General features: G+C 40.3%; 2 protein-coding genes across 6 annotated transcripts; one reads left to right on the forward strand and one right to left on the reverse strand.

Moving 5' to 3' along the window:
- Positions 1–680: 680 nt before the first annotated feature.
- On the reverse strand, positions 681–5908 carry LOC142382032 (cyclin-G2-like). Of its 2 annotated transcripts, none has more exons than XM_075467469.1 (8): positions 5729–5908; positions 5060–5183; positions 4814–4951; positions 3967–4217; positions 2896–2974; positions 2716–2814; positions 2242–2444; positions 681–1539 (listed from the first exon to the last, which is right to left on the reverse strand). In XM_075467469.1, the coding sequence occupies exons 2-8, from the start codon at positions 5180–5182 to the stop codon at positions 1428–1430; spliced, it is 1005 nt and encodes a 334-aa protein (XP_075323584.1). In that variant the 5' UTR covers position 5183; positions 5729–5908; the 3' UTR covers positions 681–1427. The 2 variants fall into 2 exon arrangements, with proteins under 2 accessions (XP_075323584.1, XP_075323583.1); XM_075467468.1 differs by having other exon boundaries at positions 5724–5908.
- LOC142382031 (uncharacterized) lies at positions 5683–18521 on the forward strand. Of its 4 annotated transcripts, none has more exons than XM_075467465.1 (22): positions 5684–6343; positions 6441–6498; positions 7521–7651; positions 7997–8184; positions 8302–8411; positions 8489–8786; positions 8886–8938; positions 9512–9622; positions 9804–9885; positions 10161–10280; positions 12398–12613; positions 12749–12985; positions 13108–13276; positions 14498–14650; positions 15214–15326; positions 15493–15651; positions 15906–15998; positions 16625–16747; positions 17122–17279; positions 17501–17563; positions 17759–17811; positions 17968–18521. In XM_075467465.1, exons 1-22 carry the CDS (start codon positions 6232–6234, stop codon positions 18081–18083), a joined length of 2916 nt encoding a protein of 971 aa, XP_075323580.1. In that variant the 5' UTR covers positions 5684–6231; the 3' UTR covers positions 18084–18521. The 4 variants fall into 4 exon arrangements, 2 of the variants coding, with proteins under 2 accessions (XP_075323580.1, XP_075323582.1); XM_075467467.1 differs by having other exon boundaries at positions 17504–17563; XR_012769917.1 differs by lacking the exons at positions 17759–17811; positions 17968–18521 and having other exon boundaries at positions 5683–6343; positions 17124–17279.
- Positions 18522–25463: the final 6942 nt, after the last annotated feature.

The following is a 25463-nucleotide window of genomic DNA, read 5'->3' on the forward strand; positions in this document are numbered from 1 at the left end:
GCTCGTCTTGAATTTAATGCCAACAGCATGTCTGAAAACAAGCAGGTTGGATCAGAAAGTGTAACTAAGTGCAAAGAAACAGGAACATGTCGCACCTATTCAGGTTCATTAGAAACAGGTCAGTAACAATACTGGATATAGAAAGAGTTTTTCACGAGTAATTTGAAAAAAAAAACTGCTTCTACAAATTGTGGAGCATTTTCAGAATAATTCTCCTCAATGAAAAATTGAGAAGGCTAAATATCCTATTATCTGCAGCACATGATGTTATCGTGTTATCATATAGACTCAGGAGAATCTATAGACACTTCCGTGAACAAGGGGACAGTGTCAAAAATCAATATTGGATGTCTGTGATCTTCAGGCCCTCAGGCAGCACAGACATAATTCCGTCAAGGAAATCCCTGCATGGGCTCAGAAACACTTCCAGAAATAACGGTCTGTGAATACAGTTCACTGTTCCACCCACAAGTGCAGGTTAAAGCTCGGTCATGTAATTAAGAAGCCATATGTGAGCGTGATCCAGTAACCACCGTTTTTTCTGGGCCAAAGCTCATTCAAAGTGGGCTTTAAACAAAGTGGAAAACTGTTCAGGGCAGGAAAATCAAAATAAGAAATGCTTATATAAGAATAAGAATTCAACCATAAATGTAAGACTGAATTAAAACAAACTAAATAGATAAAAAGTACTTTTTTTTATTGAGAAGTGTTGTTTCCATTCTCCCAACATACTCCACGTAATGACTAAATACAACAATCAAAATGCAGCATCACAAAACATATTTTTTTCTTTTTACATATTATTCACATTCTCTTTTAACACAACTTTTTTTTCTCCTTTCTTTTCAGTAACCTTATCTTTGTAAACAAAACATGCATCCATAATCTCTTATTCAAATGTATCCATGCATTTACAGTTTGGATGTTCTCACGCAATATGGCACACAAGAACAATAACACGTGTATTTTCATGTGCAGAATACTGTAAGTGTGCAGTATAGTATAGTGTGAGTATAAAAACGTAAAAAATACTGAGGATGTTGGCTGGTATTCAACACTGAGTGTACAACATAACAGGCTTCCTCAAGATCTGCCTTGTCTTTACTGGAATGCGTCAAACTCGGATACAAGCACAAAAAGGACTGCTTGGAGAGAGAAATTCAGATGTATTACCATCAAGCTGCCAAAGTATTGCAATTTTTTCCTTTTTAAGATATGTTGTTTTGTTTTTTTTTCCATTAAAGAAGTACAGAAAACAGAATTAACACAGGCACTTTATGATCAAAAATCTGTCACTTTGCAAATGCACGTACACACACACACATATATATATATTAAACACACAAGTCTGTCCTGAAATCCTCTACAATTCAGGGGAAAAACAAAACCTAAAAACACTGATGTAGTTACTGCACAACGGAGACTCATCACTGTCCACAGTTGAAAAACGTGGAGGGGAAGAAGGCTCCTTCACCGTCACTTCCCAACGAGCCGCATGGAGTGTCTTCTCCACAGCTCATGTCCTCAGAGGAGTCCTCGCTGCAAGACAGTGGGAGGCCATTAACACTCAGTGCTGTGCTTAAATGCAGATCTAATCCTCATACAGTCCTGGATAATTGTCCTCACAATGTTTGAAAACACAACAACTATATACCCAATCAGGTTTGATGGCACTGCATTTTCAAATTCCAGTACCGACTCAATTTATCATAATCAAATCACTCATTGGTAACCAAAGCTTAGAACTGGCACGAAGTCTGAACATGTTTAATGTCCCGAAAAGGCAGAGATGCTTTAAAGGGAGCGGAGACTATTCTTTCCCAAATACTGAAGATCAACATGTAGCAAGCTAATGGAACCAGAAGCTGCTTCACGTATTGTTTATTAGAAATTGATCTCAATGGGCTCCCAACCAGAATAAAACAAGAAAAGAAAACAACTATGTTTCTAAAAAAAAAACTAAAAAAAAAAAACTTTCGAGTCAATTTTACTTTATCTTTCATTAAAATGACAGTTTGGGTTGATTCTTTAGCCAACAATGGCGCAACTGTCGTGTGAGAATTTTTTTCAACTGGCTACACCAGAAGTCCTCTGGTGATAGCTGATGGGTCCCAAGACTGCACTACAGACTGACCATCTTAAAAAACATTTTCCCATTAATCTCACTTTCTCACAGTCACCCTTGAGCTAATTCAGTGACATGAAAGCAGCATAAAAGAGTAGAAAAATGGGACTATTAACCTCTCACTCTCATCCCAGCTCAACTCAGGGATAGTTGGCAGACCAGGTACACTGAAATGACTTGTCTGAAGACTCTCTGCTGTCCTCCTGGACAAGATCCAAACAAGCTTTTTGTTGTTTGGTTTGTTGCATTCGCTCGAGCAGTACTCAGTCATGCACTTGGCCACGAGCTCTTTCCAGTGGAGCAGCTCACTGTCACCAATCTGTGAAGACAACAAGCAGGAAACAACTGAGAGGCTGCGGACAAAAATAGTCTGAAATATGTTCTCAACCACAAGTCAAGTGTCTTTCTTGAACACGCCTCGTGCGTGCCTTCGGTCTCCATCATGCCATCTTGTACACGTTTCAGTATTTTTCAGATCAGTTTATAAATCAGCCCCACAGTGGCAGCCCGGTCTAAAAATATTGACCCAAAAAGTGAATGAGAAATCCTCTTCAGTATGATGTGGATTATTCCTTCAGATAAAAACATACCTTTAGATGCCTTTGGAATTCCTGCACAATCTTCAACAATGTGATTGATTGGAGGGCTTCAAACTCCTGAGCAATGAGGGACAGCGCCAACACTGATGGCTGTAAAGGACAGAGCAGCAGATTGATCAGTTCCAAAACTTACTGTCAATGTTGCTATGCTGACAAATTGTCAATTCTTACTTTTGCTTTAGAGAAAACAAGCCGGCATAAGCAGGCTTTTAGCTGGGCTTCCAGTCTCCCAATGCTTGGGATCTCCTCCCTTAAAATATAGAGGGAATCCTAATGTGATCCGCCAGTACAGGCATCATATAAGGCAGAATATATTTGAACGTCTCCATGCAAACCAGGGCTGTCACTTCTTTGGAGTTTGAACATTTGTTCGACAAGGGGAAACTCTGAACACCAGCAACCCTTTAAAAGTCTAAAATCACAGTGTGTAAGTGCTTCAGACTACAGGCTGAATAGACTGACGCATCAGACCATTAGAAATCGCTTAGAAATCCAGCAGAATGCGCCTCAGTATCACCCTAATGACCTAATGTGTGCGCTATTCACCTCTCAGGAAAATAAGCTAAAATCGTTGCTAAGTTGGCACAGGAAAGGAGGAAACTAGTAAGCAAAGCCATCCTAAGAGTACAATAATGACACCAAATTCATTTGAGAAGCAGTTTAGAGCTGAATCAGATTTGATATCGTAAATGATATAGTAATAAACAAAGATAAGACCGTTTGTTGGCTTTGTACAAAACAGCGGTCTTACTCTAGTCTACAAAAACAACATATCTGTAAACTTACCTGCTTCTCAAGTGAGGCAGTGGAGGCATCCAAAATGAGCGAGTCAGTGTCGAGTATTACACATTGCCTGACAAACTGCTATTCAGGACAGTCAGCTATAGCGTGGCTCTTGTTAGATGCTTGTAAAAATGCTATCATAAACGAGATAGCAAGATTTACATGCAAAGATATACGGCCCATCGGAAGCTGATGGGAAGACACATAGATGTCCATGTTTTAGAAAGCACCTGCAACACACTGGCTGAACTTAACAACTCCCACCAAGCGGTTGTAGCCATCCCTGACAAACTATGTGAGTTCAGAGCATTGCGCGTGTGTTCGGTGGCCGTGATGGTGGCGCTTGAACGTTAAAACGTTCAAATTTGTTCGAACTTGACATTTGGAGAAAGTGACAGCCCTAATGCAAACTGCAGCACAGTCTCACCAAGAGCAACAAGCAGAAAAAGAAATGTGTACCTTCCAGGACACAGGGAGGTGACGGCAGAGTAGTAGAGGTGTAGAAAGGTTAAGGCGGTCACTGCTTTGGGCTCCACACAGAGTTTCTCTGAAATGATCTTCTCCATACGGTTGAGGTCAGACACGGTGAACTTGCTTTGGCTGATGCGAATGAGTTCATGAGTGGGTGAGACATTGCGCTCTTCCTCAACAATTTTGGCAGCGATGTGAAGACAGCACACTCCAATGCAGGGCACGTGTTTGGGCTGCACCTGTTACAATCACAAAGATGAGCCTCAGTCAGCATTCTGGGATTTGAGGCTTATTCTTCTCACTACTGAGCGACCAAAATATAAAACTAAGTGCAAACTATATTACAAAACTAGATATAATACTTCCTAAAGACACAGGATTTTTATGCACTTCCAGCTGCTCTCGAGTCCTCAGGCAGACTGTTTCGACATAAAAACTAAGAGATACATCAGTCTGCACTTTGGAACAAATAACAGTCTAACGCAAGAGGCCTTGTGGGGTCGTATCAGTTCATACTTCATAAACATGTGAGATGCACATGTCGGGTTAAATCTGTAAGGTGCTTTAAAAATATGTTTTAAAAAAGTATAATGAATACAGTCCTTTGTTGTTGGTGGATTTTTTGGGTTTTTTTTTTTACACAGAGTTCTGAATTAGTTGAACCAAAGTGTAATACTTTGGGTAGCTCAGACAACAGAGCAGAGATTAATAGTACATTCGAGTTGATGAAAAGGCAGATTTGATGATAGGAATCCGACTTCCAGCATGCAAAGTGGTACCCTGGGGTTTAAAAACAACGCAATACACTACAGTTTGTTACACTAACAATTCTTACCTTCATAATAGTGAGGAATCTGTCAAGGAAATTGACAGCTTGAACAAAGGTTTGAGTGCTGTAGCCAAAGAAACTGGTCAGGCTCCACAGCTCTTCCACTCTGCTGTCTCTGCATTTTCCAGACACTCTGTTGTGATTCTAAAAGGTGTACTAATATATATTAGAGGGACATCACTAGAAATAACAGACATTTTAGCATGTCATATGCCTGAACAGAGAGTATAACTATAAAGGAATGGGTGTTACCTCTGTGGAAGTCGACTCCATCACTTTCAGGCCAGTCTCCCTGGGAAGAAAGTTGTACTCTTTGGCACAACATGACTTCAGCTCTTTCAAGATCAAGCTGTCAACGCCTGGAAGATCCCTCATCCTGGTGAACAGCATATTTAAACGGTCTAACATTAAAATAAAGGAAAATCCTCACAGAAATGAAAACCTACAGGCCTGGGAGAAGAGCGTATTTAAGTGTCGTCTCGTAAACCACACCTACTGAGTGTCAGATATCATATTTTACCCCCCCCCCCCCCAAAAAAAAAACAAAAAAAACAAAAAAAACAACAAAGCTCTGTTTGTTACAACATCAAAGTCATAAAAAGAATTAATGTATTTAACTATAAAGAAACCAAACAGTTACAAAATACAGGTTAGAGCCTAATAATACTAATTCGGCTCAATTTCCATTGAACGACATAAACTTGGTCACATCCCAATAGAGTCATTTTTACACACTGTAGAACAGACTAAATTCAACAAGACTGAAATTATTTGAATTAATGGATACTATTACGTTTGGGTAAACAACATCATCCATCAATTATTTGAAAAAGGGGCAGTCACAGAAAAATAATCTCGTTTTAGCCAATTTAGCTCGCTTGCTAACGAATATCTTCTTTTTTTTTTAAATGGTCACCTTGCCTCGTCCAGAAGACGCCGACGTGCAGGATAATAACTGCTCTGCAACTTTATTACAAAGTCCAGTTATTCATATTTCCATTTCGATCACGACGACGGGCAGTACATATTAAAAAACTAAATGTTCGATCCAAGCCGTCAAGCGACGCCCTGAATAAACAAGTTATCGCTAAACAGCTAGTAAACTACATTAACCATCATGCACCACTGGAGACGCAGCGTGAGAACGTCATGAGCAACTGTTGCGTATGTTGTCGTATGTTTCAAAAGTATTCGGCGCTAACGCTGTTTTTATCAACAGTTAACTGTTTCGGCGAGAAATTATTGTTTATTTCGACCTTCCCTGTCGGCCATGACAAACAAGGTGCAACATATTTTTTACGAAATGAGCGCTAGTCGAATTAGCTGCGGATGTTGTTTCCATGGTGATGGAACTTTATGTTTAACGACGACATGTAGCTGGTCTCGTTGACTAGTTTTTGTTTGTTTTACTATTGTGAGTGGACATGTCGTCGGGATTCCCGACTTCTGAGCTACAGAGTTTCGGGCTACCTAATGACATCGGCGCTCCCACTCTTCCTCCACCGAAGAATCTAATACAGACACAAGAGGCAGCTGGTAAGCTAGCTAACGTTATTTGTGTCAAAATTCTGAGTTAGCTAGCTCGCAAAGTGCTTCTTTTTCTAACCTGAATTGCTCTTATTTACGTTTGTAGATACCCATAGCACTTCTCTTCGGTTGCGATTCAACAGTCTATCCCTGGATGAGCTGAGGTAACGTTTCCGGCCCGCGGTAAATAATTTCAAGTGGAAGCAGAATGGTTTTGCAATATGATTATCAGATATAATTCGATGCTGCAGCCTGAAAAAAACACACTGTGCAAAAGGATTTACCCAACCCTCTTTTATTTTCTATATTACCAGGAAAACGGGAAATGGCTGCACTTGTTACTTGAAACACGTGCAAGTATAAATGTAACTAGATTGAAAGTATGAGCACCTTTATTCTTCATCACAGCCTGAACCCTCTTAGACAAGCTTTCTTGTCATTTCTTTAAGTAGTCTTCAGGAATAGTTATCCAGACTTCTTGAAGGACATCCCAAAGCTTTTTGGATGTTGGCTGCTTTCTGTTGCCACTGATTTTCAGTCCGCTTCTTGTCATTTGGCACACCTCAGCCTTTCACCTTCCTTAAACATGGCTTTTTGACAGCCACCCTTTGATGGAGAACATTTCTGATGAGGCTTTGGTAAACAGTAGATGGATTAACTGAAGGTCCAGGTGCATCTCTCTGGTCCTCTGTCAAGTCTTTGACTGATTTTTTTTTTTTTTTTTCCCATACATTTATGGGACATCACCTTCAGATGCGGCCTGCCACTTCTTCTTTGTCCTTCACTTGTCCAGTATACTCAGATTTGTTTAAGGACTCACCGCATCATGCTGAGAAAGTCTGGTTCCTCCAAAGCAAATTATAAACAAATGAGGACCCACAACTTTTTGCACAGTGTTGTATATTTTATTTTTGTATTCTTGTACATGTTATTTTTGTCCTAAAGAGTGCTGAGGGGGGTAATAAGAATATTTACTTAGATTTAAGTACCAGTGAAACCATATAGAAGCATTCTGTTAAAATTAAAGTCTTATTTAAGTAGGATTTGTCAAGTAGAAATAATAATTGGCATATAAATTTAGGTACAACATGACGGACAGATTAAATAAAAAACAAAACGCGAATACTAAGAATTAAAAATGCAGAGATAGCGCAGATGTTTCAACCTTTAACTTATTTCTTGACAGTGATGAGCTTGACAGACGAACCAAGGAAACACAAAGACTTCAAGAGGAGGTGGAAAATGCAACCAGAATAGCCTTGGAGAGGTTTGGCTGCTCTTATGGCAACACTTCCCCCGGACAAAGCTGCCACAATCGTAGGTTTAATGCTTACATGTTCAAGCAGCGTTACAAGACATCTTCTTTATGAAACAGCAGATTGGAAATAAATGTGCTTTTGTACCTTTCATGAGAGTATAATACAATGATTTAAGCTGAATGTCCATCTCTGTTTCTGAAGTTAAGAAAAGGCTGAATCAAAGTAACTTGACTAGACATACAAACTTTGGAAATCATCATTTTTGTCAAGAGGGATGGATGAGAAAAAGCTCAGCCTTTGTAACAAAGGCATGCTTTTTCAACTCCTTTTCAATGCTCTTTTTTTTTTTAACACTGACAATATACACGGTGTATATTTGAAACTTCCTTTGCTGTATTGGCAGATGACTCATCTGAAGAGTCCACCACTCTTTCAGCCCACCAGCAGGCAGTGAGTCAGCCTCTGGTCTGCAGTCTGGATACTCTGAAGAGGGAGGTGGTTCAAAGAGATGGAAGCTCTTCTGAAAATGAGGCTTTGGAAAATGCAATAGATAACTGTCTTCAACAGCTGTCAGATTTGCAGCTCAACAAGGTCCATACTTTTATTTCAGCCAAATATCTTATATGCTTTTAGTTTGATGTTGGCTGAATGAGTAATGAAGATGGTTCTTTCTTTACACAGTGTATTCTTTCACCCTCTCAATTATAGACACGCGATCAACCTGAACAAGACACATTTAATCCTCAGGGAGCAGTCATGAACCTCCATATAAAGCTGCATGAAGTCCAGATGGAGAAGGATGTCCTGTCTGACCTGAGGTGAACACACAGCCTTTCTATTCTAACAAAGAAAGTGTATTAAGTCACTTCCACCCACGGGTCTTTCTCACTCTTAGATTGAAGGATTCGAGGAAGCACGTTGATCAGATGGAAAAGATGCTGTGCATGCTGGAGGAGCTGCAGAGCATCAAAAGGTCTGCGGACCAGAAGCTCCAAGAGACAGAGGATGAGGCGTTGGCACTTCACAGGAAAGTAGCAGCACTGGAACAGACTATAAAGGGCATGTACCATACACTGTGTGGACATAACTCTGTCAGTACTCAAGGTGTGAACAGCCAAACACAGCAATCTCTGATTAATGCAAACGAGGACCTCAACAATAACACAGACAAGCTGCAGGACAGACAATTTTCAGTGAGTTCCAGACGTTAGTTAAAGATCATGTTTGGCACAATTTAGGCAGCACCCTGCCAGAAATTTTAAGTCTGATTTTTGTTATCTGTTTCCCGCCAGTCAAAAGGACCCCTGGGGACTGAGGAATACAATGGAGTAAATAAGCAAGAACGGTAAAGTTTTAATGTTTGGATGTTCCTGGTTATTAATCACCACATTTGTTTGTCAGTTAAATGTCATAGTAGCAGAGTACTCCCCACAAGTTAGAGCCCAAGCACCAGCTTCAAATCGCTTGTTTAGCCTGTGGCACGAGGTGTTTTAATTTGTCAGGTACCCCAACACTACAGACTTTTTATGCTTTAGTAGAACATCACGATCAAACAGTTCTTATTCTATTATATCTATTCTTTCTATTATTAAATCTATTTATTCTAAAAAGCTAACAGGTTGTCGTTAAAAATATGAAGTTTCATCAATATGAAAACAGCATAGCTAATTCGGCTTTTTTTCGTGCCCATTCTGTTAATGTACATGGTAACATGGCTTATTACATTGCACCTGATTGAGTCTCGGTGTTTTTGTTTATTGTTTTGTTTTTCCTGCCCTAAATCTTCCCTTCAGCTCATGAATATTACCTGCTCCACTTCACTGCACAGAATAATTATAACAAATACCTTGAAAGTCTGAAAGCATTGTGGGTCACCCTGACAGTATTACCTAGCAACCTGCTCATTGCCTTGTCCCAGGATGGAAGACGTGATTACAAGTGTTGGCCAGGGGATGGCAACGTTGACTGAAAAATTGAGCTCTTCAACAGACAACAGCAGCCGTCTGTGTGACAAGCTGGAGCTGCTAAAGTAAACGTTTGCCACACATTTTCACTTGGAGATGTTATAAATATTTGTGGTTATTGGAGAGTTAGCCGTGCAGATTACTCTACTCCAACACTTTATGTTGAGTTATTATGAACATGTCAGACAATATTGCAACTATCTGCTTAAAAAAAACCCAACTGAAACTATCATTTTTTATGTCTAGAAAACTGTCAGAGAGACAGACATCACTGCACCGATGTCAGATCAGTAAACTTGAGTCAACCCTCTCCAGCTACAAAGATAAGGTAAATAAGAATATAAGGGGAAGTTATTAGCATTAGACACGTTATTATCATCTAGATATTGACTGAACTCAATATAAAGGTTGGTAAAAGCTAAGTGTCTTGTAGTTTATTCAAACACAACAGTCACCATGTTACCTAACAGTATCTGTGTCTTAAACGCCATATCTGATTGCAGTGAAGCAACAGCCCTGGTGGTGTCCAGTCAAGAAAATGCTTCTTCAGCCAGAAAGAATCGTTTTGTGTTTGGTTTGCGATTGTGATTTTCTGTGTTGTAGGTTTGTTGTCTGCAGCAAGAGCTCCTTGAGGCTCAGACTCAGCTGTTAAACACCCAGAGAGAAAAAGAACAATCACTGCAACAGGCACAGGAGCTTCACTCCCAGCTCGAACAACTCAAGGTACCGCAGTAAATCCCAAATGTTTAGGCACAGTTTTGTCTGTCTTTTGCTATGATATCTAAACTCTCCCTTTTGGTTGTTGCTCCATTCGATTAAGTAGAGTAATTGTGACAGCTGAATGTGACACATCTTTTTACACACAGGGGGGTGTGGTCAAAGAGGATTACCACAGTCAGAAGGAGGCTCTTACAAGGCATTTCTGCCCATACCATATGTCGTATTACTATAAATCTAATATTTATAGATGTATTGGTTTTCAGCAGGATACCTGCATCATGGGACAGAAAGTTTGCAACTTAATTAGATTATTTTAAAAAAAAACATTATGACCCCTTTCTCTTTAAAAGTGATATATTGCTTCATAGATCTTAGTTTTGAAATACCAAAAGTACATGGCCGTTGAAAAATTGCAGGTCACAGATGTGTATAAGAAAAGTTACAGACAGAATCAGGAAGTAAATCCATCGTAGCATTTGTTCCGGTTGGGTAAGATCATTTTGGTACACCAGCTGATCTCAATGCCAGCCCACTGATCAGCTGTTTTCCATCTTAAAATCCCTTTGGTCAATCTTATACAGAGAGCTCTGTTTTAACTACCATGGCCTGCTCGTCTTTGCTGCCTCCTGTTTGTGATTGATGCAGCTCCTTTCTGAACATCTTTGCTTCGGCTCTCTCTGCTTCAGGCTTTCCATATCTGCATGTGGGGGGGCAGGCAAGCCTCAGAACAGAGACAAACCACCAAATATGAACCACTTTAAATTGGCAGTATATTTGCAGATGGCTAAAATGATCCTTCCCTCGAAAGTATTTGAAAACATTGGGCCTCATGCTAGAACATTTTCGTTTTTTCATTTTAAATTTCTCTCACTTTTTTCGTACGAAGGTCTCGTAAGAACACGCCACGTCAGATTCAACAAACGCAGTCCAGCCAAAGGCATGAAAGTCCCTCTTAATTTGTACTTGTTGGACAGCGGCGGATGGGAATCTGATGTACCATGGGTGGTAAACTGATGAGAGATTTGTTGACCAAGGGGAGCGCACGACTCACAGAGGACTGGGACACCCCCGATCTGTCTCCAATCTCCCTCTGAAAGGTTCCACTGGCCAAAAATCCAAAGATGGTGAGGACCTGGGCGTGTGGTGGAATTGGGTTTGATCGGCGTGTTTCTCTCTGGAGTTGTGGCTCTAGCAAGCTGCATATTTGCAGCAGCACAGTCCTTGGCAGTCTTAATCGCGATGTCAGCCATTCGTCTTTCTACACGGTCTCGGAGCACACACGCACTAAGGCATCCAAAAGTAGCAAGTCGGCCGCTGGTTACGCTTCCCATTGACCTTGTTTTATACAGATTCAAATTAACCCTCAATTTGTGCATAATAAGTAAGAACAGAATAATGTCAGCATAATTATGGGGTATAATGTATATATTTATTTATGTTTGCTTCAAAGTAATTAAATATACAATCCATTAGTCAAGCAAACTTGATTGGAATAACAGCGGACTATTTTACGAAACTCCTACGACAGCTCTGGATCACTCGTAAATTCTGTTTGTACCTGAAAGAAAACGTAAAATAGGAAAAGATTGGTGAATGCCTAAATTCTCTTAAATCACTCGTAGGCACGACTTAAGAACTAATCTGTGCGTACGAACGGTTGTTGCATGAGGCCCATTGTGTTTGTGTGCATTACAGTTGCTCTTCGTCACACATTAGGCCAATTGCAGACTGGCATTCAGTATCTTCAAACTCTGACATGCACTTTTTGATTATCGTTGGGCAACTCACAAACTCTTTTCTCTATTGACATCTTTCCTCAGAAAATGGTTCTCATATACTGCTGGTCACTTAGTTTGAGTTTAAGAGGTTTGTATCTTTTAATTGTTAATCGTCCAAAACGCATTTGTTTTTTTTCCCATATTTCTTTGATTCTACTTTCAACACTGACAACATACCAACCCAAGTGTGAAGAACCAGGAATAACCTGAGAGATTTTGGTTTAAAAGTGTGAAGCTAGTGACTTTCATGTCACTGAGATTCTGTCTCCACACAGCTTAGGGACTATTATTTCTTCGTCCATTTCAATACTGTCAGCCCTCTGTGCCTTTCTTTTTATCAAGAGGTGCTGTGTGCAGCAGCAGCTTGAGCTCCATGAGGACACAGAGGTCCTGAGAGGACAGCTGGAGATGGCCAGGGAGCAGTTTTGCAAAACTGTGCAAGAGAAAGCCAGCCTACAGGCCCTCCTGGAACAGAGGGCCCAGGAGAAGAGGGAATCCCAGGAACTCCTACAGGAGAAACATGAGGAACTTCACTTCAGGCAGCAAGAAACCCAAAAGGTAATAAACCCCATAAAGTGTGTTTGTATGGGAGTATTCAAAAATTCCAAGTCGTTTGACTTTATGAGATCATAACCAAGATCAGCCTGATTTGATTGCTCACTGATTTCATGCTAAAAGTTATTCTACTCTCAGCATCTCGCCAGGTTGGAAGAGGCCCAGAGTCAGTGTCAGACTCTGCAGGCTGAACAAGAAACATCGAGGCTGAAGCTCAGTGACAGACAGAAGATGATAGATGTTCTGAGGCTGCAGACGGAGAGCAGCATCCAGATGACAGTACAGCACAGCCACAAGATTGACAGCCTTCAGCAGGAAAACAGCCTCCTCATCAGCCAGCTGAACCAGCACAAGCTGGAGATTCAGCAGCTCACGGTCAGTAGAAAAAAGAACGCTTACACATTTTTTCTCGTCTTCCCATTGATTAGCTGTTCTACGGCACTGCTAACTTTACTCTCTCTGTCCGATTCACTTTGTTTTTTCCCTTTTCTGATCAGGCTGACTTAGTCCACCACAAGTCAGACTTGGCTGCTGTGGAACGTGAGAGGCAGCAGCTCCAGGCCTCTGTGACTGAGCATCTTCGCCATGTCCGAGAGGAGACTCTGGAGAAACAGAACGTTAGCGCCCAGCTGGAGCTGCAGCATATACAGCTACTCACCCTTACCAGTGAGTTTAATATGTATTTACTGTAGCCACAAAGAGGGCTACTTTCCATTAAATGTGGTTTGTGTTACACTCATTTAAAATATTTCTACCTGTAAATGTTTGTGGAATTCAAAGTTTGTAGAGGTTTAACTTTGGTGCTATATCATAAAATTAGTGTTTAACTACACTAAATGATGAACTCCTTCTGACTTGAGGCTTTAAATTAATAAACTTCTTTATTACTTGCTAGTTAGATAGATTTTTGTTTTCCCCATCGCATTCATGCCTGTAACCATGTTTGATGACTGGTTAGTGCTACTTTAAGGCTGATTCATACTCGGCGCAAACGCGCAACTGTTCTGGCTCGAGAACCATTAATGACGTCATCGAAAGCGCCAGCCCCTTCACAGTTCCTTCAGCTCATAAGCGCAGTTTGCGCCGAGAATGCGTCACATTTGCAGTTCTCTCCAGACCAGCGAGCGTCACTGTTGAGGAAACAAGCTGAAAAGCATACGAAGAAAGCATACACAATGCCACCTGTGGTGTCACGTCAGCAGAGGCTGGCACATCTGATGCGGAATGAATTTACTCTGGGTGTAGAACTGTATATTTATCTCAGAGCTAAGCGGCTGCGGCAAAAACAGAAGAGAAGGTGGAATGTTCGTCCATTGCAACAAGACAAACTTTGTCAAACGTTGTCCCAGTGTAACTTCATAGACGTGTCGTACAGATGTTTGTAGAGGCGCACCCTCTCGGTCACCACGGTCTCTGCAGTGTTCATGTTTCCTTTCTCTTGGTCAGCTGTTTCCGGTGGAGCGCGTGCGAAGTCAGAAAAAAAGTTGTGTGCGCGCCCTTGTGACGCGCGAGGATTTTCTAGCTTGCTAAGGGGGGTGTGGCGGAATTTTGGGACACGTGACCGTTTGCGCCATTTGCGACCAGCTAGTATGAGCGAGGTTGCGCCGAGTATGAATCAGCCTTTAGATACCTCTTATCAAGAGACTGGCGCAGTCGGCTCCTTCCATTCCTGTACTTCACTTTGCTTTTCCTAGAAAGAGATCCGCTCGCATGTTTTTTTTTTTTTTTTTGTCTAATCAAATTATCCTCTTGTCCTGCTGTGTTAAGAAAGCAAAGAACCGTCTTTGGTATGTTTTCATTGTCAACCAAGCCCTTCTATTGTTGCATGTGTTTGTGTTAAAGTGCTTTCCTTGGATGTAACGTGTGTTTGTGTGGGCCTGATTTCAGAGGAGCACAAGGAGCTGCAACTCCTCCACAGCTGTAAGAATGATGAGCATGAGGGTGTGGTGACGAAGCTCCAGAGTCAGCTGAGGAGTGCCCACGATGAGCTCGAGAAGATCAGGCACACCCTGAGGACATTCCACGGAGCAGACGGACACGGTTTGATCTGCATTTATAAATTGAATTGAGACTTCACTAAAAGGCCTCATGAATAATCGGCCTAATCGGTGATCGGGTGCACAGATAACATTTCAACGCGTTTGTCTTAATGAACTCTGGGTACATAAATAACACTTTGTTTACAGCAAGTTTGACAAAATGTAATGCATTTTTTTAACATCCTCATCTACCCTTTTGCAGTATAAGATATAATGGAAATACAGTCATGTGGAGTTTTAAATTCAAAGTTTTTATGCGTCAGGACGCGATCGTGTGGTCTTAGCCAAGTCTTGAAATTACGAAAATATAACCACAAATGAATGGGAGACAATCTGTTCGACAGATGCTTAAAAATGCTGCGGACAAAGGTCAATTTTCAAGCTGCTGAATCACAAGGTTTTACATTTGTTTTCTGACCTGGTTTCCTGATACATTAAAACTTAGTATTGAAAGTGGGCATAATCTCTTTTTCGCATGACAGTAATTTAAGAAGATAAGATGTAATACTATATCACATAATATTATATATAATATATAAAATGATCTGTTTGTTTCCATCGCAGGCCTCAAGGTGGCCTTTGACATGCAGAAGGAGATCACTGCCAGAAGAGAGCAGGTCGACTCTCTGCAGGGCAAAATCCAACATCTGGAGGAGAACATGGAGAAGCTGCAGCAGGTGAAAAACTCTCCTACTCTCGAACAGTCTCCATCGGTCATGTAATAGCAACCCTCATGTCTTTAATCAACAGTCCTTTACATACATATAACATAGATGTGGAAATATGCGTTTCAAACATCATCCCTACTGCATCATCTCTGATTTTGTTGTTCTCCTTGTGCAGGAGAAGCGCTTCCAGAACCTGGAGACCCAGCGGCAGCTGCAGGAGCTTGCCTTCATCAGGGAGGAGAAGAGACAACTAAACGAGGAGTTGAAGACGCTTCGCTCCAAAGACCAACAGTTAAGGGAGCGGATCAGCGAGCTAGAGGCAATCCTTCATAAGGTAAGTAGACGCAATGTCTTTATGCTGTCAATTAGAGGGATAGGATACCTTCTAAAAGCAAACCTTCTTTATATGCAATTAGAGAAGGTCTGTAAAAACCTGCAACATCTGAAACAGTTTTATCTCTGAAACAAAACAGAAGTAAAAGTTTTCATGTTCAGTTTAAAAAAAAAAAAAACAACGTATCAGTCCTGTTGTTTCTCTCTTTGTGTCGTTCGCTGTGTGACTGTGTTTTGTCTCTTGTGTTCCCAAAGATGACAGAAAGCTTTGCAAACTGCCAGGATTTCCTCCAGCTCAGGGATCAGGAGTATTTCCGTCTGAAACTCCAGCATGCTCTGGACTTAAAGGTAGAGTATTCCACATAAAGGTGGGATGGGGCCTTTTGTTAGAAGGCATACAGCTTTTCTCCTCCTCTTCAAAGGCACTCATCAGTCTACATATGAAATTCCACAAAGCAAACACACTGTTGCTGTTTTATTAAAAATGAAAGATTGAAATATTCAATTAATGTCATTGGAACCTTTTTTATGACAGTCACAACTGAACTTTGAGGTATTTTGCTTGTTCTTGTGGTGTTTGACTAGAGTCCACCTGGGTGGTTTCACAGTTGATGGTACACGTCCAAGTAAAAGTCGATTTTAATTATTCCAAAATGGAAAATGTGTGAAACCACTAGCAGTCTTCCTTTAGCTGGCTGCTCAAACACACTATAATCAGGAACAGAAACAGGTGATGGGTCAGACAGGCGTGTTAATCGGTTTGTCTCTATGAATGGAATCCGGACTTCCTCTGTTGAGTCTGACCTCTCTGAAGGACAGCTATGAGTGCAGTACTCCCATCATCCAGGTCTTTTTGTAGCCATGCATCATGATGAGACAAATTTAACAATTAGTCTAAAACATAAAATGTGAAAAACTTCATTAGCATGTTGAATAATCTGCAATATATTTTCAAATTGATCCACTTTCTGCAGGAGCTCCAAGGTCAGAATTTGTGCACGGCTCCGGTTGAGCCTCCACCTGACCTGGACTCCCCGACCCCGTCTGCACGCTCTGTTCCACCCTCCTCCCAACGTGCCTCCGACGGTCAGATCAAGGTACAGTCAGGAGCGCTCGGCGTACTCCTGTGGTTCCAGCCCACAGAGCGCATGTGTGAATCATTTTTATTTGGCTGCACAGACACAAGCTCAGCACATCTGCTTGGCCTTTAAATCAAAAACACACCGAGTTGCATTCCTGCGGTAAAGAGAGAAATCTGACTATAATTTCATCGTTTATTTTGTCCTACAGCGTTGCACTGCTGAGACCATTTTGTATGTTATTTCATTTAGGTCTGATCACACCAGAAATCCCTTTCGTTAAGACTGCTGCATATTCCCATGTGTCTCCATTCAATGTGGCATAAATCAGACCTGCAGCTCTGCGTTTACATTGTCTCTTCGCTCTCTTCTTTTGGCTGCTTTTGTCAAAGAGGCAGCAGGAGAGCTGCGCCGGCGAGCTCAGATCTCTCGTCAAAGAGCTGCGAGGAGTGATTTCACAGAACCGCAGACCGCACACTGATAAGAGTGCCGCTGGCAGCAGCTTCCACAGGAGGAGGTCTGCTCCAGGGAGAGAGTCCAGAACAACGCTGTATGTCTGCCGCCACTCTCACACACTTACAAGGATTGGCTTCTTGTGCATTGGTGTGTTTTTGGTCACATTTTAAATCATGTGATGCTACTAAATGAGCAAGAAGTCACTGGAAAGGAGGAGGAGGAGGATCCATATGTTCACATGAGCCTTTGGCCTGGCTTACTTTGAAATATGTCTAATTTTATGTAAGGTACTAACTTTTTTTCTTCTCTCTTCAGCAGCACTGACAGCACTGATGAAGTGAAAGCTGGCTCCAGGTTGAGGAGAAAAACCTGCGGCAGGTAGGGAGAGGAACCAAATCTGACTAGAGTCCTCTTTCGTATTTTAGATGTATTGAGGATTTGACTTGCTGTGAGGTTCTAAGATGGTCCCACCATTTTGCCTCGTGACCTTTCCCTCATACAACTTGCCGCTGAGTGCTTCGGGCTGCATAAAGTGATGTAATAAGTGCCTGTTTGTTTTTATGCTGCGTACAGTGAGCCTCGTTTCCTGAGGACAGCTGAGCCGAACAGGAAAACAGTCGATAAGAGTGAGTTGCATAACTTGTCTTCAGCATTTTCACTCTATAATTTTTTTTTTTATTGAAACCCAAATGCCTTGTTATAAAGCTACAAAGATTCGATATCTATTATGTTAGTTTTTTTGCTGTTCTTTAGATGTGTAACAGACCATCTGACTTTTCCAGGTCATTTTATATCAAGCCCAGCGACTGCAGCGATGTGCACCCGCTTCCCACAGCTCGTCTCACAGGGACGCAGGTCACCCGTACACTCGCTCCTGACCTCTGACCCAAACAGCTAACATCCGACAACACAACAGTCCCAAGGCTGGCTCCTTGTATCAGTAAGTTGTTGGAATTGGAGATAAATCGCTGCAAGCACAGCGCGATAGATTGTGTTTGCGCATAACTCCAGAGTAATCAAGGAAACGGCGAAAATATAAAAAAATATAAAATCTTCAACGCTGAGTTGACTGTACGAGGATACCTTGATTAGTTAACGAGAGCCACCAGTGCACACAGACGGAGTCGTTTGTTCCTCCACTGTACAACTCGGTGTCTACTTCGAAGGTCGTGGCAGCAACAGATCCAAATCCAGTTTATCAGGAGAGGTTCTGTGACACACTTACCGATCATTTTTATATCATAATATTAGGATTATTGATATATTTTGTCTTATAGGTAGTTTGTTTTGAAGATGTATTTCCATCACAAATGAAGCCTTTTGTACAAATTGTCTATCATGTGTGTTTTCATCATTTATTTTTCAATAAAGTGTTTACAATGTGCCTATGTGTTACGATTGGTTATTCAATGTCACGCCAGGATTTCCTGGAAACTACATTCTGCATAGCATAGATTTAAAAAAAAAAATCTTTTTTTTTTTTTTTACTGCAAACAGGATTCCTTTTCTTCTTTATACTTGGTCAGTTAAGCTTTTTTGAGCTGACTAAAGCGATACAAACAGCCTCTCGCTCTGCTTACAAACAGTGTTTAATGCTCCACGTTTCCTTTACACAAAGACACGCACAGACACACCCGCACCTCTGCCCTGCAGATTCTGGTTTCCTCTTCAGAAGGCACCGAGGAACAGGACACGCTGTAGGTTGTTAAAGAGCTTTTCCTACTCTTGCCATTTAAAATCTGTATTCTCTCTTTCCTTTTAACCATGGCAGTTTATTGTGAATAGCATCACTTACAGCTTTGGTTACCTCCAGCTCCATACATCTAAAATCAGCTCTTTGCTGTGTAAAATATGCCTGATGGGGAAAATAATTATCTAAAGATTTTGTGGTGGGTGGGGGTTTTAATCTTCTCTCTTGTTTGTCTTTTAAAGGCCAAATCCTTCAACTTTTCAACTCTGTTTGGAATTTAATCAGTGCATGTTGCTGTATTGTTTCTCTAATCAATTAAAGTTAGATATCTGGGATATTTGCGGTGTAAACGTACATTCTTGACCTTTTACCTTTTTTTTTTTTTTTGTACTTTCTTGGGCGTAGAGGCTTTTAAACTTAACCTCCCCACATGTTTCAGGATTTCACTCGACCTGGGAAACTGTTCCTCACTTGCGTGTGGAAGGCTGGTGACGAGCAGTCCTGATGGCTGAAGGTCGCCTCATCCTGCATGAGTCAGACAGAAGTATTTGATGTCTTACTTTAATTTTATTTGATCGTGTAGAACAAACAGTAACACTCACCATGTCCTGAACTGGGTTTTACCTTGAGAGGAAAATGATTTCCTGAAAAGTCCGGCAGCTGTTTTCTTGCCCCTTGGGTGCTCAGTTGATTCACAATGGCTGGCTGGCCTTTCTTCATTATGTTAAATGTTTATTTGTATTTTAAGGATTTCTGTCACTTGGATTTTTCACATCTACACGAAAAACAACCTCAGATAAACAACATGTGTCATTGTTTAACAAAAAACAAGGCCAAAATTCAGAGGCAGTGAGGTAATGACAAAGTCTAACATGTCAAAGGTTGTTGTTCATGTGAAGCTGTATAAATCAGCTTTACAGCCGAAAGAGGGCAACATTTCTTTTTCACATAACTGTTCCACATCTTAAGTTGTACTTGCATGTTATTGGTTGATGTTCCTTGTTCGATGACTTCTTTCTTTCTTGGCCCTCCCAGTCAGATACGATCATATAACTGGAGAAGAAAAGAGTTGTCCGTGCAGCATTCAACCTCACTTGTTTATCTGCCTACTCTGAAGTGATAACTTTGGGCTTGATCTGGCACATAAGAGCTTAAATCTGGAGCTATGTGATCCTTATGGCCACATTGCAAAAAATAAAATAAAGCTGTTTGAGTGTTTCCTCTCCCTTGTACATTAATATTTACAAAAACACTACTTTACTAATCTCATAAACACCTTCATATATTTGAAACGATCACGTGAAACAACATAGCTACGATACAGTAAACAAGAGGAGTAAACAACGTCGTTTTAAGTAAAGTGCAAGATAAGCGGTGCATTCTGTAAAGATCAAGCCTTGCCTCGAGGAGACGAAAGTATACACATAGTAGCAGACGGTGATAATGAGGATCCGTGTTTGTGTTCCTCTGATCATCACTGACATTCTTTCTCAGAATTTTCTGCGTCATCACCCATACATTGTTATGACTACAAGAAGACTGTGTTCCACAATATGAAATATGTATCGACAGTGATTACTGTTCAACATAACCCACTAGTTTAAAGTTAAACATGCAAACAGATGCCTCCACGGTGTCTTCAAGTGTATTAACTGACAAAGTCGAGCAGGAGAAAGAACCACAAAGCCGAAGTCTGAAGTAAGAAGAACCGAAGTTGAAAAGTGCCACTCATTTCATTTTCCACTTATTCAAACAGAAGGTGTTTTCTTTTCTCTTTCAGCCACGTGCACGCTGCTCTCAGTCATCTTTTTATATCCCCCTTTATCTTCTGTCACTTGCCTACTCAGACTGCACATCCCTGTGTAATGTCCAAGACAAAAAGGGGATGATAAGACTATTTGATTCAGGCTAATTTGATGTGTCGTCTCTCGTGTTTTTTTTTTCAAACCGAAGTCTTCTGTCATAATTGGGTATCATTGTGTTGGTATCAGGTAAAGGTAGCAGTGTTTTTTTGGCATTATTTTATAATTCTATTTAAAAAAAAAAAAAAATCCACTTTACACTAATCCATCTTGCTATCATTTTTGTTCGAGAAACTTGCCGTAGCTTACTGGAATATGGTATTTTGCAGCAATAGATGTGCAGTTTGAATTGGGTTCAAGTGTCAGTTTGGTCCTGAGAGAAACTGTAGTCGTGTTCTGGATATCCATTTTACTGATTTTTCACCATCTTAATCTGCCAAGACTTGTGCTTCACATGTTTCACACACACATGTTTGTTTTCTCTCTCTTTTATTAATCTTGCTCAAAGTTTTGGTTATTTGATTGGTTTATTAGGTCATTAGAGCTTTTAACTTTATTTCTGAGATGGTTAGTATCAAAAACAAACACTTTCATTTTTTTTAAATTGGCTGATGGCGCAAAAACTAACAAATCACAAAGATTAAACCCCACAACTTTCCTGATTATCCCGAAGTCTTAAAGACTGAATCACCAGAGTCTGAAACTGAAGAATATGTAAAACGCAGCTTAATAGCGACATTTTTATTCCATTTAGTGACGTCATGAAATCAAATGAAAATGTATTATCCTGTTTATATGTATTTTTTTTTTCAGTCATTTAGTTAAAAATGCAAAGACTTGCACCCTTTTGCAAGATTCGATCTATTTCAGCAACATCAATTTTTAAATTCTATGGCAAAATGCTACATAATTCTTTTTTTTTTTTTCATATCACCGCCCCACTTCTCTTTCTCTTGGCAGAGAAACAAGCCAGTCTGCTGACTGTTGGCATGTCTTCTCGCGCTGTAGGGTATAAATAAAGCAGCTCTGTGACCATTTTAAATAGCTATATGTCCATGCCTACAGTGACATACTGCAACACGTTTGTCTTATCTATTCCTGCATCTCCCTTTTCTCCCTCCTGTGAACTCTTAAGTATTTCCCCTGTCCATCTATTTTGTGCTGGTTCAGATCAGGCAAACAAGAAGCAGCATAGCTACAAGGCTTTAAATAGCATATGTTCAAATTAACTACTGTAGAAGATATTTCAGGAAATTGTATTACTTTATCCAAATCTACTATGTTTCAGGGGGTGTTTTGCAATAAACTGGTAGCTGCAGTACTTTTGGGGGGGGGGTTTTATACAAAAAAAAGATTATTTGATATAATACAGTCCTATAGATTAAACTAAAGCAACCGTTCTAATATTATTCTATCATTGAGCAGTCGTCCATCTGTAGCGAAACCTTTTAATTTAAAAGCTAGAGGAAGTGTGTCACAGGTGTGATGAAGACTGTGAGGACCGGGACGCTGGCTGACATGTGGGATGCAGGCAGGTGGATAAAATGGATAAAACTTTGATTCAACACTAACAAAAGCAGCAGGAAGCCCAAAAACATCAGCAACACTGACAAAAACAAATTAAAACTGGGGTGAAGAGTGATACACACCCTGAAGTAACAGCAACAAGGATTTCGCACTGACCAAAGGAAACCAGGAAGTATGGCTTTTAATCATATTTAAGTAGACTCTTGGCTGATAACCTTGATTTGTTTTATATCTTTATTTTATTTATTTTAATGTATTTTATTTGAACTTATTTTATTCTATTTCATTGCACTGTGTTTTAGTATCTATTGATTTTAACTGCTTGGAACGGTTGCATTATTCACTTTTACCTTTAATGCAGCTTTTATCCTGTACAGCACTTTGGTCAACCTCGGTTGTTTTTTAAATGTGCTCTATAAATAAAGTTTGAGTTGAGTTGAGTTAAACAGAGGGCCGGTGTTGTAATTGATTAATTGAATTCAGATGTACAGGTAGAGTGCGACAACCCACAAAAGAGGCTGACACAATAAGAATACAGGACAGGAGACGAGCAGAAAACCCAAAATGGGCCTAGATTAAACTGCTTTGCGTAAACTTTCATTTGTATGTTAAATTTTACCCACTACTATAAGTAAAAACATAGCTGGCAGGTAAATTTTGCATAGAATTTGGAAGTACAGTATTTGCACATTATTGAAATCACTGAGAAAGTGGGTGTTTTGCGTGGAAAGTGCTTTTTGTGTAGATTTTCAAGTAATAAAGGTACAGATGCTTCTCTCACTTTTGGTCAACAGAAATTGCCAATGAAAATAACTAACATTTTGTATGAGTGGGACAAAAAACCTTGCTACTTTGTGTCGTAATTATAATGAATAATAAATAAGTTATCTATAGTCTGTCAAATCAAAGGAGGAGAAGTAGGCCACATCCTTCTCAGTTTCACCTTTTAAAACATGTCTGGAAATTCCGACTGAACGCAAACGTTTTCTTTAGAACAGTTTGGTTTAGCAACATCATACTAGTGAGCAGCGACGGAGTTTTGCTCATTTGTGAAACAGCGGAGAGGGAATGATTTTATTTACAATACATTATTAAAACATCCTAACAGTCAGCTGATGTAACTTGCTTACATTAGCCTGTGAAACAATAACTATATTGTGTTTTATTAAACTGAAGTTTAATTTCACAATGTGATCCGTCTGTTGCACAAAAAAATAGCTGTCTGTGTCACTGTACAAAGCAAGAGGCACATTACGAGATGTAACCACAAAACACATCTTCCGTGTGGGTTTTTGAGCTCTAGAGGGCTCTCCTTGTTAGATAATTTGTTAGTTAACCCTGTGTATCCATCATTTTTAATCTCTTTGGTAAATATTTCTGGATATATGTTGAATACAGAGATATCCTGCTGAAATAGCCTGCAGCTTAATTTTTGCTGTGGAACTCTCTAGAAGCTTTAACTTAAGTAAAGAAATCATGCTCCATAACAAGTTAGGTGCTAAATTACAAAATGCACAATTATATGATTTGGAATAGGATTGTGCTCACTGTGACTGTGTTGGGCAAAATCTGGTGTTGTAAATACAAGTGAATCTTATTTTAACAGCTTTACCAATTTTAGTGTTTTTCCTTGGTGTAATATTTTGTAGATTCAACTGTAGCTGTCAACAAAAACAAAGCAGCGAGATGAAAATACAATAAATGCCAAGTCGCCTATCAAATATAAGTACAAAGAAAAGGAAACACTGAACTTATAGGCTAAATATACATGTGTCAGTTGTAAACGCACCGTGTACTACTAATGTGCCTCTGTGTTTAGTCTGTCTTCCTGCGTTTGTTATCTTGATGCACTTCTAGTTTACCAAAATGGATGTTTACTTTGCACTTAGTCAGTACTTCCTGAAGTGAACATCTAATATGAGAAGTTGCTAAGATTCTGGAGAAGTTCATAACAACTGCTGGTAAATAGAAAAGTGTTTGTTGCCAACTGGCTGTAATCACATGGCGTACTCTTCAGGGCTCATGAATGAGCTAATTAGCCTCAGTTCAGGTCCCCGGACTCTCCTGCTGTTCAAACACCAGGGAAAACACTGCTGGGACAGAGAGACTACTGTTTTCCCTGTTCAGCTCTGATGATCCCTATTTAAAGTAACAAACTAACTTAGTAAACTGTTTCAATGGAGTCGGTGAACTGTCTAATTTGCCGTTTTAGTTTGTTTGCCAGCAACACAGTCAGCTTGAATAAAGCCAGAAAATACAGACATTTGAAGACGCTTTTGATAGCATCACTAATTCTTTTTAAATTCTTCCTTATGAAATTGAGCATGGGAGCCAACAAGATCCTGCCGTGGGTGGCACAGCAAAATGAATAGACCAAGTTTGTACTAAATTAAGGATGGTGTTGAAGGAAGGACATCTCTGATGGACCTTTAACTGGAGCTATTTTCATGTTATGACAAAACAGCATCAGCTGATGGAAAGGGCAGACAACTGTACTATATTTCCTTTATTAGTGGCACAAAGCAACCATTAAAATCCAGTAAGCATGTAAAACGCGCTGCTGATACTGTTGATTCAAGCCTCTTCAGCCTGTAGTAAGAGCCGTATCGAAGCTGAAGGCTGTGAATGGATTTGTTTGTCACAGTCACACTGAATGTCCGTCTACTGCCTACAGGACTAATTTGAAGTGACGACATGATGCATCAGCAGCAACGCTGATCTCTGAATGGGTCATCCACGTTATCTCTGGAGCAATTTCCAGCTTTTAAGTGGAGATGAAGCTTCGTATGTGGGACTCTTCTCCCAACAAAGTGACAATGCCAAGTTACAGATCATCGCCCCCTTCTCCTTTCTAGTTCCACTGATAATCTGGATCAGCAGTTTTTGTTCACACATCATAACTGGCACACGTTTTGGTATTTACTATATCTGTGGATGTTTAACCTTTCAGTGTATGTTTCCTTCCTGTGAGGCTGCCAGCGGGGGCCTGCTGTTGTTGGCAAAGCAAATTGTCTGTCTGCATAAGTCACTGGGAAACACAGCTGCAGCACAGGTTATTTCCATGTTTTCACCTCATTAATGATGATATTAGTTCTTGTAATTTCACTCCAGAGTCTGCATGCTCACAGTTGTTCACATTTCAGTCTGAGATCTCATTTCTTATCTGTTTGTTCGCGCTGAGGAAACGCCTGAAACTTTGTGTACTTGAGTTTTACGTACTGCACCTTTCTTCCCTCTTAAGAAGGATTTCCTTGTCAAG

This window comes from Odontesthes bonariensis, chromosome 6 (assembly GCF_027942865.1).
Source record: "Odontesthes bonariensis isolate fOdoBon6 chromosome 6, fOdoBon6.hap1, whole genome shotgun sequence".
Lineage (NCBI taxonomy): Eukaryota > Metazoa > Chordata > Actinopteri > Atheriniformes > Atherinopsidae > Odontesthes > Odontesthes bonariensis.